Here is a 16,411-nt window from a genome sequence, read left to right on the forward strand (position 1 = left end):
TCAGAGAATGAAATCATTCTTTAAATTTTTTTGTCTTGCTAACTTCAAGAATTTATGTCCTGTTTGGTTTTATAGTTATTATCTGTGTGCATTCATATATGCTACATGTTCAATAAAGTTTGTGACTTATGAAACTTGTTTGTTGCTCGCTTATAGAGTCGATTTGGCAAGCTTCGATATCTAGTTGATCAGAGTGATTTAGTGAGAGCTGTTTCATAAATTGGAAAGATCAAGATGATTCAATTGGCACAATAGCTCAATTATAACTTGGGTTTTCCATTTGCTGTATGTATATATGCCTTCCGTGAGTCTAGTAGAAGGTTCTATGCTTCAATTTCGGTGTACTTGCTTGCAGTTTTTGTATAGTGCAGAGTCTATAAATTATTCATTGCTAGCTCCTACGAATATAACAGTGGCGATAAATTAAACTGAGAGGAGAAGAAGATATGGAAGTCATTGGTGTCTTTTATACAAAGGATAGAAATAGAGTAGGAGTATCGAATCGAAGTGGTTTCAGGTGATAAGTCTTCCAAGGATTACTTTGTATGTTGAATTTATTATGAATATAGACACAAATATGGTTATTGGATCAAGTCTCTTTTTGTAGTATAGGAATAATGTTGAAAAGATATACATACTTCTATGACTGAAACTGGATTGTAGACAACAAGAATTTCTCTGGGTTTAAACCAGAGAAATTTGAATTTTCTCTGGTTTGAACCCAGAGAAATTCTTTGGGAAGTCTAGAATTTCACTGAAGAGAATTTCTCTGGGAATAATTTCTCTGGATTGAAATTTTTCTGAATCAATGTTGAGGGACCTTAGACATCATGAAAATATTGAATGTCCTTTATACTATAAAATCTTAATATCAAGGACCCTAAAAAGAAATCCCATTTTTCTTTTTTAACAATTAATAAATATTATTTTACTTTTTTAATCTCCAAATTTGTACATTTTAACTCCATCAACAATAAAAATGTAACACTTTTATTCTTTCAGACTCTCTCCAAAAGGGTGTTTGTAAGATTTTCATAATTTATATATTTTTTTAAAAAAATTGATAAGATTTTCATGGTTGAGAGAATTAATATGTATAAATATATAAATAAAAAAATAATAATGTTTATTACTAATAATTAAACAATAATGTTTATTACTAATAATTAAGAAAGTGTTAGAGCATCCGCATCAAAGCTATTGTAGAGAGCATCAGAATCAAATCCTTCCTCCATCAGGCTCAACAATTTTTTTGTAAATTAACGTTTTGTTAAATTTGTTACGGTAACTCATCTGATGAAGCGAGCAACTATTCATCGTTAAAACACGCGATTTGGGTGTAGCCGGACATTCGCCTGGAAGTCCGGCCGGTCAACGGCAATTTTTTTTTTCCCTCTAGTTTTACCTTTTGTAAAACATAAGAATTGTTTGGTTAATAACTCATCAATTTTTTTTTTAATAAAAAAAAAGAATAGCAAATATTTTAATAAGATTAAGTTAAAATAGATAGTTTGATGCAGTGAGTGATTAGATAAAACAGAAAAATGACTTTTTAAGCTATAATTTACTAAAATTTTGAAGAGACTGGTATTGATACTCTTAATATAATTATCTATATTATTATATTAAGTGAGGCCTAAATTTAATATGTGAAACTTCTATCACATGTAAATTAAATAGTAATAATTTTTTTTCCTTACACCTACACAAATGTTCTTCATAACAATTAAACTATTATAACAGTTTTAAATTTTAAAAATTAAATTTATAAATTTACTTTTAAATTTAAATAATAATATATTACCCTTCTAATTAACCTAAAATAAAAAGGCCAAACTGAATATGTGCAACCGTAAAAATCGAATTTCTCATTTAAGCCTGCTCCCTCGCTCGCACTAAAATTAGAATCCAAAAAAACACCCCCCTAACTCAAAAACAGACCTTTATCTGCAAATCCTCGTCGTTTTCTCTCTCCCTCTCATCCTAAAATCTCCATCTATGGCCTCCATTTCCAGGACTCGCCGAACCACCACCACCACCGGCGACCGATCCGCCGGCGGCAAAATACTCCGAAACAGGCGAATCGCCGCCCCCAAAACCCCCTACGACCGCCCTACTCCGGCCCCCACTCCTTCTAGGGCTCCTCCCCAAAACCCTAATTGGCTCTCCGGTCTCATTTTCCCCACCTCTCGCTTGATTGCTACTGGTGCCACCAAACTCCTTTCCTCCGTCTTTGGCCCCAACACTTCTTCCTCTTCGTCTTCTTCCGGCAGTTGTCCTTCTTCTGGTACGTTCAATTTCTTCTGTTTCATCAATAATGTTTTTTTTTTTATTTATTTATATTTTTTTTGAAAGTTCTGTTTTGGTTTATTGCATTATTGGTGTCATTGTGGTTAATATGGGAAGAAAACTGATAGAAGAAGAAAAAACTTGCAGAAATTAAGATTTGAAATCAGGGTAGTTATTTAGGGGTGATGAAAAAAAGGGTATGACATAGCTTCCCCAAGTGAGTTTTGTGTTTTAAATAATAGTATAGAAAATAGTATAGATGATGGGGAAGAATCGGTTTAGGGTTGATGTAAGAGGGTTGTTTAATGTCCAAAGCTTCCTGCAAAACAAAATCGATTAAGTGCTTCATGGTCGGGGTTGATTGGCCATGAGGCATTCTTATACCTAAGTTGGAAACTTCTTAGAGAGAGAAGGAATTTTGCTCTTCAGAATAGAATAAGAAAAAACTGGAGAAATTAAAATTTGAAATCAGGGTAGTTATAGTATAGATGATGGGGAAAAATCCTTGTAGGGTTGATGTAAGAGGGTTGTTTATTTCTAAAGCTTCCTGCAAAACAATATCCATTAAGTGCTTCCCAGTCGGGGTTCGTTGGCCGGAGGGCATTCTTATACCTAAGTCAGATTTTGCTCTCTAGAATATAAGTATGCATATCTTTGTTATGGGAGCTACATCACTGTTTTTATGGTATGGGATTCATTGTCATTCAAGAATTGTAATTGCATGAGAAGCTTTTCTTATTATGACCACTTCGAGAATTGGCAATTCTTTTATTGATAAGGAAGTTATCGATTAAAGGAGTTGTTTTCCTATTCTGTTTCTTCCTTGTACTGGTCATCCGAATTGGGATGTTAGTTGTGGACCCTTTGGTGCCGCCTGGTATGGGTCAGCCTCACCCAAGTCAACTAGTCTTGTCATTGGACCCAGACTAAATATTTCCTCCTTATGAAGTTAGAGGCCCCTTCTAGTTGCTGGACGCCTTTTTTTGCTTGGAGATGGGGCCAGTCACAAACCACTCATTGGCTCTTCAATATGATCCATTTGTTTTTCTCGGTATGAACAATGTCTGTTTCTCCAAGGCTAGTCAGGTTACTCAGTTGACGTCCTCTCTTCTTTGGGTACTTGATCAACTATTTGGACTCATGGTTTGCGTACATCCATAAGTAATCACTCTGTTTCTCCTTCACCGATCTGTTTTTTCAACTTATCTCCATCCTTCATAATCAGCAGGGTTTGCGTGTTGCTCTCTTGTCATTTCAGCAGTCACTTCTCATTAAATGCGGCATACACGAGTTTTCGGGAGTAGTGGATGTTGTAAATAAGATCATAGGAACCATCAATTTTGTCGTTTTCTTTAAAATCCAGAGACACTCCATTTTCATTCTCCATTTGCCCCGCGTTATGAGTTTAATGCTGAACCACACTCTACATTCTGCCATTAGCAAACTTTGAAGACTGAAGATCTTTGCTACTTGGAGCATTTTGGAGCTTCTCTCATCCTTTTCCCTGTTAACCATCCCTGTTAGTTAACTAAGATTCTCTTATCACCTTTTTCATTTTTTTTTTCATTCTACCAGCTCTTCTTTTCCTTACTTGAATGTCAATGGGTTGTCTTAGGTCCTTGGTTGATTCTCATGCTGCTGCTCTTTAGCAGGCAGTTCCAAGAGCGATGCTCCATCCTAGATGATGTTTCTCTTAGATTAGGGATGTCTAACAACCGTAGAGGGGGTGCTAAGGACAAATTGGCTTCCTTGGTAGCTAATCGCCAAAAGGTCCATTTTCTGCTTGACTCCAACGAGGGTCTGGATGGCGGTTTCATTGTTGTGGGAGGCAACTTGGAGTATGCTGATTGCGGTTTCATCAATCTTTACTATTTATTATATTAAATTAAAAGGCATTCAGTATCTAGGTTGTTTTTTAATAGCAAGTAAAACTCTAATGAGATATTGATCTGGAAGCAGCTTATCTATCTTGGTAAAGTGTGGGACCTGCATCTATCTTGGTGAGTTGTGGGACCCACTACTGCACAGACCACATGTACTTAAGAAGGAACAAAATGCTGTCACTTCTTGTGTAGTAAAGCTCGTGCACTTATAAAGGAAGGATGCCATCCATCATTTCCACTCATATACATCCTGACATGAATGTTATTATTTTATTTTTTATTTTGCAGAGGATGACATTGATGATGACATTGATGATGACAATGATAATTATCATATTCAGAGTGATGGAGTTGATGAACTGAATAAGGTACTTCACTATTTGATTTTTAATTTTGTGTTAGATGCATGGTTATTATTGGAAATTACGGCCTTGGCAACCTCACTTTTTAGCCTAAAAGCCAAAAAGTCACTAAAAAAATAAAAAAGTCAACAACCTATACCAAAAAGTCAAAGATTCTTTTTTCTTTTTTCTTTTTGTACATCTTTTCGTAAAAAATCAAAAAGTCATCCCAAACATACTAGTTTTTTTTACATCATATTTTAACCAAAAAATCAAAAATTTACTAAAAAAATCTGTTCCCAAACGAGGCCTAAATGATCAGAAAATAATGCACTTACTAAACATGCTTCCAAATCTCAAGTGATTTTCATTTTACTAGTATGTTGAGAGGTTTGAAATTAGCTCAAAGACAGTGGGTTGCGTTTCCTTCAATAATTCCTTTAACAATTATTATTATTCCTCTTTTTCATTGCACCCTTCTAATTGTGGTTTAAACAGCCTGTTCCACTGGGGATTTCGATATTAATATGGTTTATTGGGGTGTGTTTGTTTTGATTTTAAGATACTTGCTGCAACCACACAATAACAGCTGATGTTTAACTCAATAGACCAGTACATGTAATTGTCTCTGTTCACATTGGGGGATTTATAGGTATATATATAATATAACTATTAAAAACACAGAATTTTATGACATTATTGTTTATATGATACTGTTTTTGTTATATTAGAAGAACGGAACTACATCAGAATTGATCGGATGCTTTAGAAAGGAGCCCCGACTAACTCTAGGAAAGAGTGAAACCAAGCATGTTATAGAAACACTACTTATGCAGGAGACTTTCTCAAGGTAATGAGAAAACATGAGATTTTTTATTTTTGTTTAACTTGTTTTTGGGCTGTTTTTTACTCTCTTTTTAATTTTTTATTAAACTGCCATGTTTTTTGTTTGTTTTCTGTTATGGCTTTTATTCCTCCTTATCTGATACCCAAAAGTTCATTTATTTTTGGTGAACTACAAATCAGCTTTTGCGATTTTTCCTGTAACTGTGTGAAATGTTTTGGCTCGTAATTTTCATATATGTCCATAAAATCTGTTCACGCTATTGGAGTCAATATATGCATATATTATTTTGTTGTACTTATTGGATTTTCATAGGCTTGTAAAATTTATTGCACTCCTCGTGTGACTAGCTAACTGCATAATCAACTTTGAAGAATTGACTAAGAAATTGATTGATCGTAATTTTGAAGATTCAGGAACCTAATGTTGATTCATGTGGTTGTTGTTGTTGAGTATCAAGATTCACAGAAAGAAATGATCTTCAAATCAGTATAGGCAGTGGTTGTTCTTTCTTTATTTTGATACTTTTAGGGCATATATAAATTCACTTTCTTTGTCATTTTAATCTTTTCATTTTGGTTAATTTGCACCATTGTCTTTGGATTGTTTTGTTGATTGTTTTTATTTTTATGCTTTCCTTCTAAATTTGGTGGTTAGAAGGATTTAGAATTATTATACTAAATTACAAACTGTATATTAGTCCACAAAGAGTGTGGTTACTTTGGAGGGAACTGTAGAATATTTGGGATAGGAATTGTAAAATGTTGATGTGGTATTCCAGACTACAGGTCTGGTGGCTTTCAGTGCTCTTGCTTTCACAATTTCAAACAGAGGCTAAACACATTTTAGAGCCTCTGCTTTAATGGTTCTTTTTGTTTGGGTGTGCATTTGATGTATAGTTCATAATTACGCAACATTGTTCATCTTTTATTTTTTGTTTCTCACCAAACTCATTCAGATGTTGTGTTGATACACAAGCTTTTAAAATAATTAAACTCTTATGTTCGGTTGGGAGAGACAGATGGAGGGATGGAGAGGCTTTAAGAAAAAAATTCAAATAATTTTCCAGATGGTAATTTACAAATAGATGAAGAAACAGTAGATTCAACCTAGATGTGATGCTAAGAGGGGAAAGCAAATTTTAAAAAAAAAAAAAAAAAGAAAAGAAAAAGGAAAAAAATGGAGAACCATTGTGTGTGTTTGGTTTGAGTTTTTTGGACTAAGTTTTTTGAAAACTGAGTTTTTTGTTTTTCGTGTTTTTAGTGAATATTTTTAAAATTTTAAGCTTTTTTTTTTTACTTTTTTAGATGCACTTTACTTAGATGTATCTAAAAAGTAAAAAGTTTGTGAAAAATTATTTTAAAAAATTAATAAATACATAAAAATATGAAAAATATATTGAATTCTCGTTTTATTTATTTATTTATTTTTTAGTATTTTTGGTATTTAGTGAATTTTTAAAAGATTTTTTTCACAAAATTATGGGTATGTTTGGTTTGCATTTGGGAGATGAGTTTTAGAAAAAAATTTCTAAAAAGTTGTTTAGTTTAAGTTTTTCTAAAAAAATTTTCAAAATTACTTTCTTTCTCTTACACATCAATCAATCATTTTTTCTTTCTCCTCCCTCCTTCTCAATCACTTTTTCTCTCACACACATTTACTCAAATTCTCTCCAAATATCAAATCATCCCAAACTCCCAAAAAAATAACTCCCCCAAAATATACAACCAAACAAACCAAAAAAATTTCTAAACTCTCCCCAATTTTTTTTTCAAAAACAACTCTCCCAAAAACAAACCAAACAAGCCCTATACTTTTTATGTGTATTTATGTTAGGTGTGCAGTAAAAAAATTCAGTAAAAACAAAAAAATATGAAAAATAAGAAAGTAGAATTTTCTAAAAAGTGTTTTTGGAAAACCAAAAACAAGCAAAGTGATTATGACCCAGCAATTTAGTAAATTAAAGACAGTCTTGGATGCATAAAGATATATGGGCTGTGAGTATCTGAAGGAACCAAAAAGTCATGGTACAAAAAGTTTACTCTTTGACTACCCTTAAATTTGAAATTGAAGTTTTATGGCTTTTAGTACATACCCTTGTATATAATTGTCGAAAAACTATATAAATTTGACAGAGCCCCTTCTATCTGAATGTTTTGTTTCCTAATGATGGCATTGGAATGAAATGAAAACCCATAATTTCCACACTAGAAGTTCTAGTATGAATCTCTAGAAGTGGTAATTCGTAATTGGATATGCTGTGCTCTTGTTTATTCTGACAAATAATGTTTCTGCTGATTATTCTGCCCTTACTTCGCTTCTTAACTACAGTCCAAGTTTTCAAGTTCTGAATGGATGTTAACCTTTACCAGGGAAGAATGTGATAGACTAATAAAGATTATTAATTCAAGAGTTATAGATGATTCCACCATAGAAGAGGGACAGGATGCGAGATTAGGTGGGATACCCAGCAGAACAATTGGTAATGGTGTTTATAATACATCATGCACAGATAGTCGTGATCTGTGCAGTAAAGCTGTCATGGAAGCCAAACAATGGTTAGAGGAAAAGAAAGTGGCATCAAGTTCAAAATTGGACTTGGATCATGGAATCTGTGCACTTAACTCTGTTGTGCTACCACAGGTTAGTAATTCTTTTGTATGATCTTTTCTGCTAGACCTTCACTACTATATACGCCTATCACATATCCTTTATGTGGTGTACCAGATTTTGATGATTTATTCTTGTTATATCAATTGTATGCATATAATTTATTTACTTTTATTTTGGTTTAAAATGAAGAAAATACACTTCAGAGGAAAATACAAAATTATTGATGTTTTTATTTTATAATATTTGGCTTGATGTCGGGCCAGTCTGGGCTTGGGCATAGTATTTCTTTGTTTTTCTAGCTCAGGTCTGGCCCCAAAACCCAGCCCGGCAGCCCTACCAAAGTACTTGTGTTGCAATACTGAATATTTCTCAATGCAGGTTACTAAAGGTGGATTGGGCTCACCAGTGGATATGGCCAAATGGTATATGCAGGCCCGTCCTCCTTGGGCATCTCCTTCTAAAGATTACGTTGAATTCAGAACTCCATCACCAATGGGAAGAGAGATTTTGAAGGAAGAAACACCATTTATTGCTGGAAATGCTCTCTCCTCATCAAAGGTGCTGTGATTTTATTCAATATCTTCTTTTTTACTGGTTTTTGATTTTTTGATTTCTATTGTACGTGGACGGTGTTCCAACCTTAATTTAAATGTCTGATTTGTTTAACATGATGTCTAGTGAAATGTGCTTTATAGAAAGATAGCCCAAGCCAGATTAGTGAAAACTTTGTCAAGCCTCTCCCAAAAACTAAGCCCCCACCTTATTTGACGTGGGTTCGTTTAGGAGTCGAGCTTTTTTTTAGCATTCCTCTCGTATGTTCAGGTCTTTCCGAAAGCTAATTTGTTTAGGTTTTATTAGAGAACCAATTCTTCCAGGGCGATGAAATAGAAACTAAATCATGAAATCCATTGTTTAACAACTGGACTTGATGATCTCACACTTCTGTCCATAGTGGTCTACATGGTGTTTTGACTTGTCTACCTTCAAAGGCCTTCTATGCAATTTTACTAAAAATGCCTTTCAAGATCATCTTCTTCTAACCAAGGTTGTCAATTAATATTTCACAGTCTCTTGTGTTATTTCTCATCAAGCTTTTTTCCTTCAGTTGACTTCATGTTTTCCTTAAAGCATTTGAGGATGCACTTTTTGCACAAGGTAGTCACCTTTTTATTTTATTTTATTTATTTCCCTCCGCTGTGTGTGTATGTGTGTGTGTAATATATATGTTCACGTTGTTTATGTGAACATGTTGACACAAACCTGCCATTATGTTGCTCTAAGGGTCTTCGTTGTGGGAGGTGTAATAGTTCATCTCAATTATCTTATTAGGAATCCAAGGGTGCAGTTTTTTTTCCATTGTCCACTTTTATTACTAATTAGTTTGCACTTTATAATCGAAAAAGCTTGATTGCTTTTTGGGAAACATGAATTTTATTATGTTCAAAATGACTTATTTGTTGCTTGAAATTGAATCCCTCCCAACTTCATTGTTTAGAAAGATAAAAGAGGGAGAATACATGGATGTTTTATTTTCCAAGTTCCTGTTGACTTTGACCTTTGGTGGTTTATGTAATATGAGTCGGATGCAGCAGAAAATGTATTCTCTTGCCAGTGGATCATGGAATATTCAGGAGGAAATACAGAGAGTGCGTTCTAAGGCAACAGAAGACATGCTAAAGACCCCCTCATCTACAAAAATTGATATGTCATCATTTGCTCTGGAACCTAAAAGCTTCCAAAAATCCTTGCTGTCTGGCAAAACAGAATTGGGTAGGGGAGACAAAGTGAACGACTTAAATTTGTTACCAGCAACAAAATCAATAGATGTGTCATCAGAATTGGTTGCAGGAGTGACTACTTGTCAAGGCTTACCAGGTTCGATTCATTCTGTAAGAGAAAAACTTGTCCGGTTGTTCGAGTAATCTGTTGTTCTCTTGAATAGAGTAGATATCAAGTATCATTTCAGTTTCATAATATATGAAAAATAAAATTTAGAAAACCCAAGACATTGAATCTTTTGTTTTGCAGTTTCAGTTGTAGAGATGACACAAGATAGTTTGCGGAATGCAGATTTGTCATCGCAGCCAGTTATGTTTTCTTCAGCACAAAATCAGGTACCTGATTAGTGGGACTTGATTTTTTATAATTTTGTTTATCACAATTGTTTTTGTTGAACATGAGAGGTATCCAACTTGGTTTGTAGTTTTATTTATCTATAAAAAGTTTCAACTATCTAATATCTCTTCAAAGAATTGTATATATAATTCAAGTTGCAGGAACATAAAGTATTAAATGACTAAACTAATTTTTGTCTTTATAAAGGATTCGGAATCCATTTGGACTGTTGAGGGAGAAGAACCTGCTGCTTCTAAATCTCCGAATCTTGCCTTAGAGCAAGGTAGGTTGCCTCTCTGTTTTTTTTGGCAATAAGTCTGGAACTTTATTTTATGTCATATTGTTTGGGTGAGTGTTTAGGTGATGCAAATATCATGCCCGGAAAGTGGGGGCAATTTCTATAAAATAAAGGGGGGGTTAGTTTATTCAATTAATTTTGTCAGATGTCTCCACAAGGGAGTTTCTGAGTTTATAATATCCTGATCCCCTCCCCTCTCCCCTCCGCTCATCCTTGAGCAGAAAGATCTGCACTTACATCATTTTTGGTTATTGTCCTAGTCTCTTAATGACATTTTTACAATTTTCTTTTAATATATTTAATTATTTATTTATAATTTGTTCATCTTGCTGCTTTATACCTCATCTTAGCTCTGAATGTATCTACAGATTTAAGATCAAGTGACAGAACTTGTTCTAATGCCAAAGAAGAGACTGAATCGAGAGGCAAACAAAATGCTAACGGTTTCCCTTATTCAGGATATAGGTGAAAGGCTGACTGATTCCGTTCCTTCCATTGACATATTTGAGTGAATTGGATCTAAATAATTCTGGTTTTCTTTCATTCAGTTCGTTTGCAGGAGATACCAAAGCAAACCCTAGACCCTCAGATGACAAGAACCATGACAAGTTGGCTAATAAAGTCCCCCCTGGGGAGGAGACATGTAAGCTTTTGTGTGAAGCTTCCGTTGATGTCCCAGTTTTATATGAAACCAATAGCGTTGCAAGTGGCTCTGATCACAGTTCTAGCATGCCTCGTGAGGAGTTGTCGCAGGAACTGAATCCAGAACGCAGCTTGATGGGCGAAACCACGAACATGGTTGAAAAACAACAGGGGAGGTATCCGAGCAGGCACAACAGAAAAAGCAGGGGAAGGGGGCAGATGAGATGAAATTGTGGTTTTTGTTTCGTTGTGCCATGTCTGTTGTACATTAGCCCCATAGATGGGATATTCTAGGCAAGACCCTGTGTAGGATTGTAGGAAGACTTACGTCTACTTGTGTTGTGCTTTCTCAAATTGGAATGTTTTGATGTTTACAATATTTGCTAAGCACTTCGTTTTTATGATTAATCAAGTTAGTGTTAGCTGTCTTCGAGATTTCACATAAGAATTATCAATCAGTTTAAATTTTACATGCAAATGCTATTAGTTTGTTGGTAAGATTGCATAGCTAGCAGTTGGGTACATAATGTGATTGTAATTTTCTTGTGAACATTTTTTTGCAATTTCTTCTTTCCTCTGTTGCCTCCTTTGAGGCAGCCTTGGGCATATTTTCAATGTTCAAAAACAAAAACAAAAACAAACAAGAACTGTTACCTTTTCTTTATAAATTCAAGATCTATGTACAGCTTAGATGGTGTTCCGTTAACAACATATTATAAAATAGAAATTTGAAGTCGTTACAAAACTATTGAAAATAATTTTAGTGGTACCAAGGATTTGAATATTTTGAGATTTTTGTTTCTTTTATAATATTGAGGAAGTAAAACATATATTTTTAAAAAAAAAGTGTTTCTTCTCCGTAGACATAATTTTTAAAAAAAAAATAAAAAAATAAAAAAAGAAGAAGAAGAGAGAGACTTGGATTGGAGTGTTGAATCCAGTCTTGAGTGTTGACTTTCATATTGATAATGATTTATTTATTATATCAGATCACATAATTTTATCACATTTATTTTTAAAAATTAAATTACAAGTGTTATTTTAAAAACAAATACTTTACTTTTTAAGATAAATTTAATAAAACTATACCAATTTGATTATATAATCACTTGATAGTTTTCATAAACTATCTATATACACCCAAATAACATAAAAGTTAAATTTTTTTTTTAAATGAATTTAGGTACTGAATTCAACCGTCTAATTTATTAAAATTTTAACTTACATAATTTTTTTAAATTAAATTAAAAATTGATAATCACAAAGTTAAAATTAAAAACACTGTATCCGGCATTTAAAGAAATTATTATATAAAAAAAATTATAAACAATTTTTAATAACATGCAGCAAAAAGAAGTCCACTCTAATCCATTGAAGTGAACTGAAAATTAAAAAAATAAAATAAAATTACAGAATAAGAACAACGACCCAATGCAGTGCCACTGACACTCAGAGCAATCGAAGTGAGAGAAAAACAAAGCTCTCTTACGACAGAGAAATCGAAAGCAAACCCACAAAAAATAACAGAAACAATTCGAATTCCAAGAAGAAGAAGAGCTACGAAGGTCAGAATTCAACGAATCATTGCACACACACACACACAGAGGTTCGTTCTTTCTCTATCTCTGTGTCTCTGTTGGTGTGTTTGTATTTTGCTTTTCCGATTTCTCTGTTATGCAAGTTCGAAACTTTTGAAGTCACGTCCCAACCCAGAAAGTGTTCCCTCTGATCTCTTTAGTTTCACTTCAACTCGCGATCTCAAGTGTGTTGCATCGTAGAATTTCGGTTTAGGAGTCGTTGTTTTGAATAAATGGAGTGTCTTTGGATGGTGCAGCCATGAAATTTACGGGTTTCTCAGCTAATGAATTTCTGTTATGGAGATTTAAAGTTTAGGGTTTTGATATATGAAGAATTTTGAAGATGGGTTTTAAGTAAATATTAGGGATTTGTAACTGAGCTTGATCTCTGCTTGGGTTTGTAATTTGGTTTCTAGGGCTTCTGTTTTTGGTACTAGGATGAGCTTTGACTCTGTATTTTATGGTCTATGGATGGATGAATTTGGGGTTGTTTGGATATTGAGCTAACCGTAACTCTGAAGGGTTTGGGGGGAGTTTATATATATCTGTTGTATGAGTTTGTTCGCTGAGAAATGCATCCCCAGAAGTACTCCCGAATCGATGTGGCTGATTTGAAGGCTCAGATAGTGCAGAAGATTGGACCCAAAAGGTTCAAGCAGTACTTTTATTACTTGACTAGATTCTTGAGTCATAAGTTGACTAAGATTGAGTTTGATAGATTGTGTGTTTGGGTGCTCGGGAGGGAGAATCTACCAGTTCATAACCAATTTATACGTTCGATCTTGAAGAATGCATTTCATGCAAAAACCCCACCTTCAATGCATGAAGTGGGACCCACAAAATCTTCTGTAGTATCTGGAAAAAGTTCTCCCACTATTGAAGATGGCCATGAACAAAATGGGTTGTTTGTTCCAAATCAAACATCAAGTGTGCCGATTTGGTCGAATGGGGTTGTTTTACCAATGTCCCCAAGAAAGGGTAGGTCTGCGATTCGTGATAGGAAACTTAAGGATCGGCCCAGCCCTCTCGGATATAATGAAAAGGCATATGTTGCATCTCATCAATCAACAACTACAGAAGACAGTGTTTTCAAAACCCTCATGGAAAATGGGAATTTGGTTCCATGCGACTACCAGAGGCCAGTGCAGCATATTCAAGGACTCGCTGAGCAGTCTGAAAATGGAAGACCTAGAATAGAGAACTCAACTGGTGCTCCGTTTTCTCTACGTAGCAAAGGTCAAATTGAAGCGGCTGTTGTTGAAGATGGGGAAGAGGTGGAACAGGCTAGCCATTCGTATATCTCTAGAAGTTCTCTTGTTGCTCCTCTTGGGATTCCGTTTTGCTCGGCTAGTGTTGGAGGGTCCCAGAAAGCATTACCCTCGGCCAGCACTAATTATGATGTTTTCTGTTTTGACAGTGGGGGTTTGTCTGATACAGAAACACTGAGGAAACGGATGGAGCAGATTGCACTGCTACAAGGCCTCGGAGGAGTTTCTATGGAATGTGCTAATGTGTTGAATAACATGTTGGATGTGTACTTGAAGAGGTTGGTCAGGTCTTCTGTGCAGTTGGTTGGGGTGAGTTCTGGGTATGAGCTAAAAAGGCAGCCTGCCCCCAAACATCAGATTCAAAGCAAGCTTATTAATGGTATGTTGCCTAGTAATCACGTGCATAAGCAAAGCAATGGTGGGCCCCCAGAAGCCGTGCAAGAATGCAGACCAATATCATTGCTTGATTTCAAGGTTGCAATGGAGTTAAATCCACAGCAACTTGGAGAAGACTGGCCATTGTTGCTGGAGAAGATATGTATGAATGCATTTGAGGAATAGCACACCCAAAAAGATATTGGTGTTTCCTTGGCTTGAGATCTGAGAGACATGGTTGATGCAGCCATATTTCTTTTTATGGCCACGGTGAACCAGATGACTTCTTCTCAGATGTAGCTTAGACCCTTGCAAGATGAACAATGGATCCGAGCTTGCCACATCCCCATGTTCGGTTGCCATCTAAGGGCAATTTCGTGCAGAATGCCGGTGTTTGGTTGCACTGTTGTATGTTTAGCATTTGTGTTGGCTGTCTTACGTTGTCACTGAAGATCTTCTGTGTAAATTACAGCCAATGAGGAGGAAATCTTAAAAAGTTTTGCAGGGGTACTGCTGTGTAGCTTGGTGAAAGGTAAAAGTCGCATTGTAAAAGCTGCAAAATTACTCTGTATGTATTTTTTTTGGGTACATTAGAGGGGGAGGGGGAGTTGAACCTTGACCTCCTAGTGAGGCACGTGGGTTCTGGCCACTGGGCTAACGCCAGTGGTGCTCTGTATTTTCAAATATGAGAATTGATTGAAATCACAATATCAATAACATCGACATACATTGAATTCTTCTTTATGGTTTAAATTTGAATGTTTCTTCTAGATGACAACTGAAAATTTACGTGTTCAAATTATATCACATTGATCTTCTGTATGCATGGGGATATATGATCTGTTGTTGCGATTTACTGCACTTTCTTGGCTTTCAAATGTAGTCAGACTAAACTTCTTGCATATTTCAAGTTTAGACTAGTAAAATTAGCTATCCGTGTTCCGAAGGATTGATGCCATAAATGTTCTTTTTTCAAAATGTTGTTCATGATACTGTCATTATTCATTCCTTTCGAAAACCTTAAGAATGAGAAATATCTCTACAGCTTGGTACATTGATTGGACTAATTTGGACATGATGAGGTTTGTAGCTGGCATTTTGCACCAAATTTCAACTTACTGAATTGATAATGACAATTTTATGATGGGGTAATGTACCACGAGTAAGGAAAAAAAGAGGAAAGATTTTAAATGGGGAAATAATCGTGCACATCATTCACTAGGAAGCCGCAGTTTTCATTCTGGAATTATTCAAAATGATTTTGAACTTCATGAGATATATTAAAGTTCTTTCAGAATGTGGTATAATAATTTTTTTTCTTTTTTAGACTATTCAAATACAGTATAATATCATGTTAGTTATTTTTATTGGAAAAGTGAAGCATTCCCTGTGTCCCCTATCAGGATGGTAAATTTTTGTTACATTCAATCCTTGCTACTTCCAAGGAGTGTGCTCATACAAAGAACTGAATATTTTTGTCCTGTATTACTCAATAAAGGTAATCTTTTTAGGTTTTTTAACCACCTCTTTCTCTCTCTCACCTCTCTCTAGGTTTTCCTGCTTATCTTTACCGCTAATCCACAGGATAATATCAGTGGAGAGCTCAAAGTTATTGGTTGCATTGCTGAGTGCACATGTGGTGAATTTTTTGACTCTGGAAACAAAGTAAGGTGTTGGGGACAAAAATAAGAGTACAGTAATGGTTATTTCATGCCATGCTTCTTCAGAGTTGAAGCGGAAGTTCTTGTGAAGAAATTTTGTTTGATTCTCTACTTAATTGATTTTCATTTGGTGTCAAAGACTTCTTTTTATCCCACATTTTTTTTTTCTTTAGCCATGTAAACTGGATTCATTTTGGTCTATGCTGCTTTTCTTATTACATCAAAATAATGTTATCATGTCACCTGTTCCTTGTGGAATCAATATGTTAAATATATAAATGAAGTTTGAGCTGGTAAGATTGCAGATTGCACTTCTGTGACAGACATTTGTAACAGAAAGCTGATAGGTGGAGAAAATGCTTGATATGCATATTGCATCAATCACTCCCAAAGAAGATAACATTTGGATTTAGAAGTTTGCAGTCCTTTTTTATTTTTCCATTTTCCTTTTCTTTCTCTTGTTTCTATAGTTGTTCAGGTACCTTCCTGGGATTCCTGTTCGAAT

General features: G+C 34.8%; 2 protein-coding genes across 4 annotated transcripts; both read left to right on the forward strand.

The window, feature by feature from the left end:
• The first annotated feature begins 1,819 nt into the window (after window positions 1-1,819).
• Window positions 1,820-11,465, forward strand: LOC114311222 (flocculation protein). Of its 2 annotated transcripts, none has more exons than XM_028257308.2 (10): window positions 1,820-2,287; window positions 4,461-4,540; window positions 5,245-5,363; window positions 7,730-8,000; window positions 8,349-8,528; window positions 9,563-9,845; window positions 9,999-10,084; window positions 10,293-10,368; window positions 10,752-10,848; window positions 10,932-11,465. In XM_028257308.2, the coding sequence occupies exons 1-10, from the start codon at window positions 1,999-2,001 to the stop codon at window positions 11,251-11,253; spliced, it is 1,803 nt and encodes a 600-aa protein (XP_028113109.2). In that variant the 5' UTR covers window positions 1,820-1,998; the 3' UTR covers window positions 11,254-11,465. The 2 variants fall into 2 exon arrangements, with proteins under 2 accessions (XP_028113109.2, XP_028113111.2); XM_028257310.2 differs by having other exon boundaries at window positions 1,853-2,287; window positions 5,248-5,363.
• An 850-nt stretch (window positions 11,466-12,315) lies between these two features.
• Window positions 12,316-16,148, forward strand: LOC114311221 (uncharacterized). 2 transcript variants are annotated; one of them, XM_028257307.2, is made up of 3 exons: window positions 12,316-14,777; window positions 15,649-15,743; window positions 15,830-16,148. In XM_028257307.2, the coding sequence occupies exon 1, from the start codon at window positions 13,175-13,177 to the stop codon at window positions 14,429-14,431; it is 1,257 nt and encodes a 418-aa protein (XP_028113108.1). In that variant the 5' UTR covers window positions 12,316-13,174; the 3' UTR covers window positions 14,432-14,777; window positions 15,649-15,743; window positions 15,830-16,148. The 2 variants fall into 2 exon arrangements, with proteins under 2 accessions (XP_028113108.1, XP_028113107.1); XM_028257306.2 differs by lacking the exon at window positions 15,649-15,743 and having other exon boundaries at window positions 15,797-16,148.
• The last annotated feature ends 263 nt before the right edge of the window (window positions 16,149-16,411 follow it).

The sequence above is a fragment of the Camellia sinensis genome, chromosome 13 (genome assembly GCF_055761805.1).
Source record: "Camellia sinensis isolate YWXY chromosome 13, ASM5576180v1, whole genome shotgun sequence".
NCBI lineage: Eukaryota > Viridiplantae > Streptophyta > Magnoliopsida > Ericales > Theaceae > Camellia > Camellia sinensis.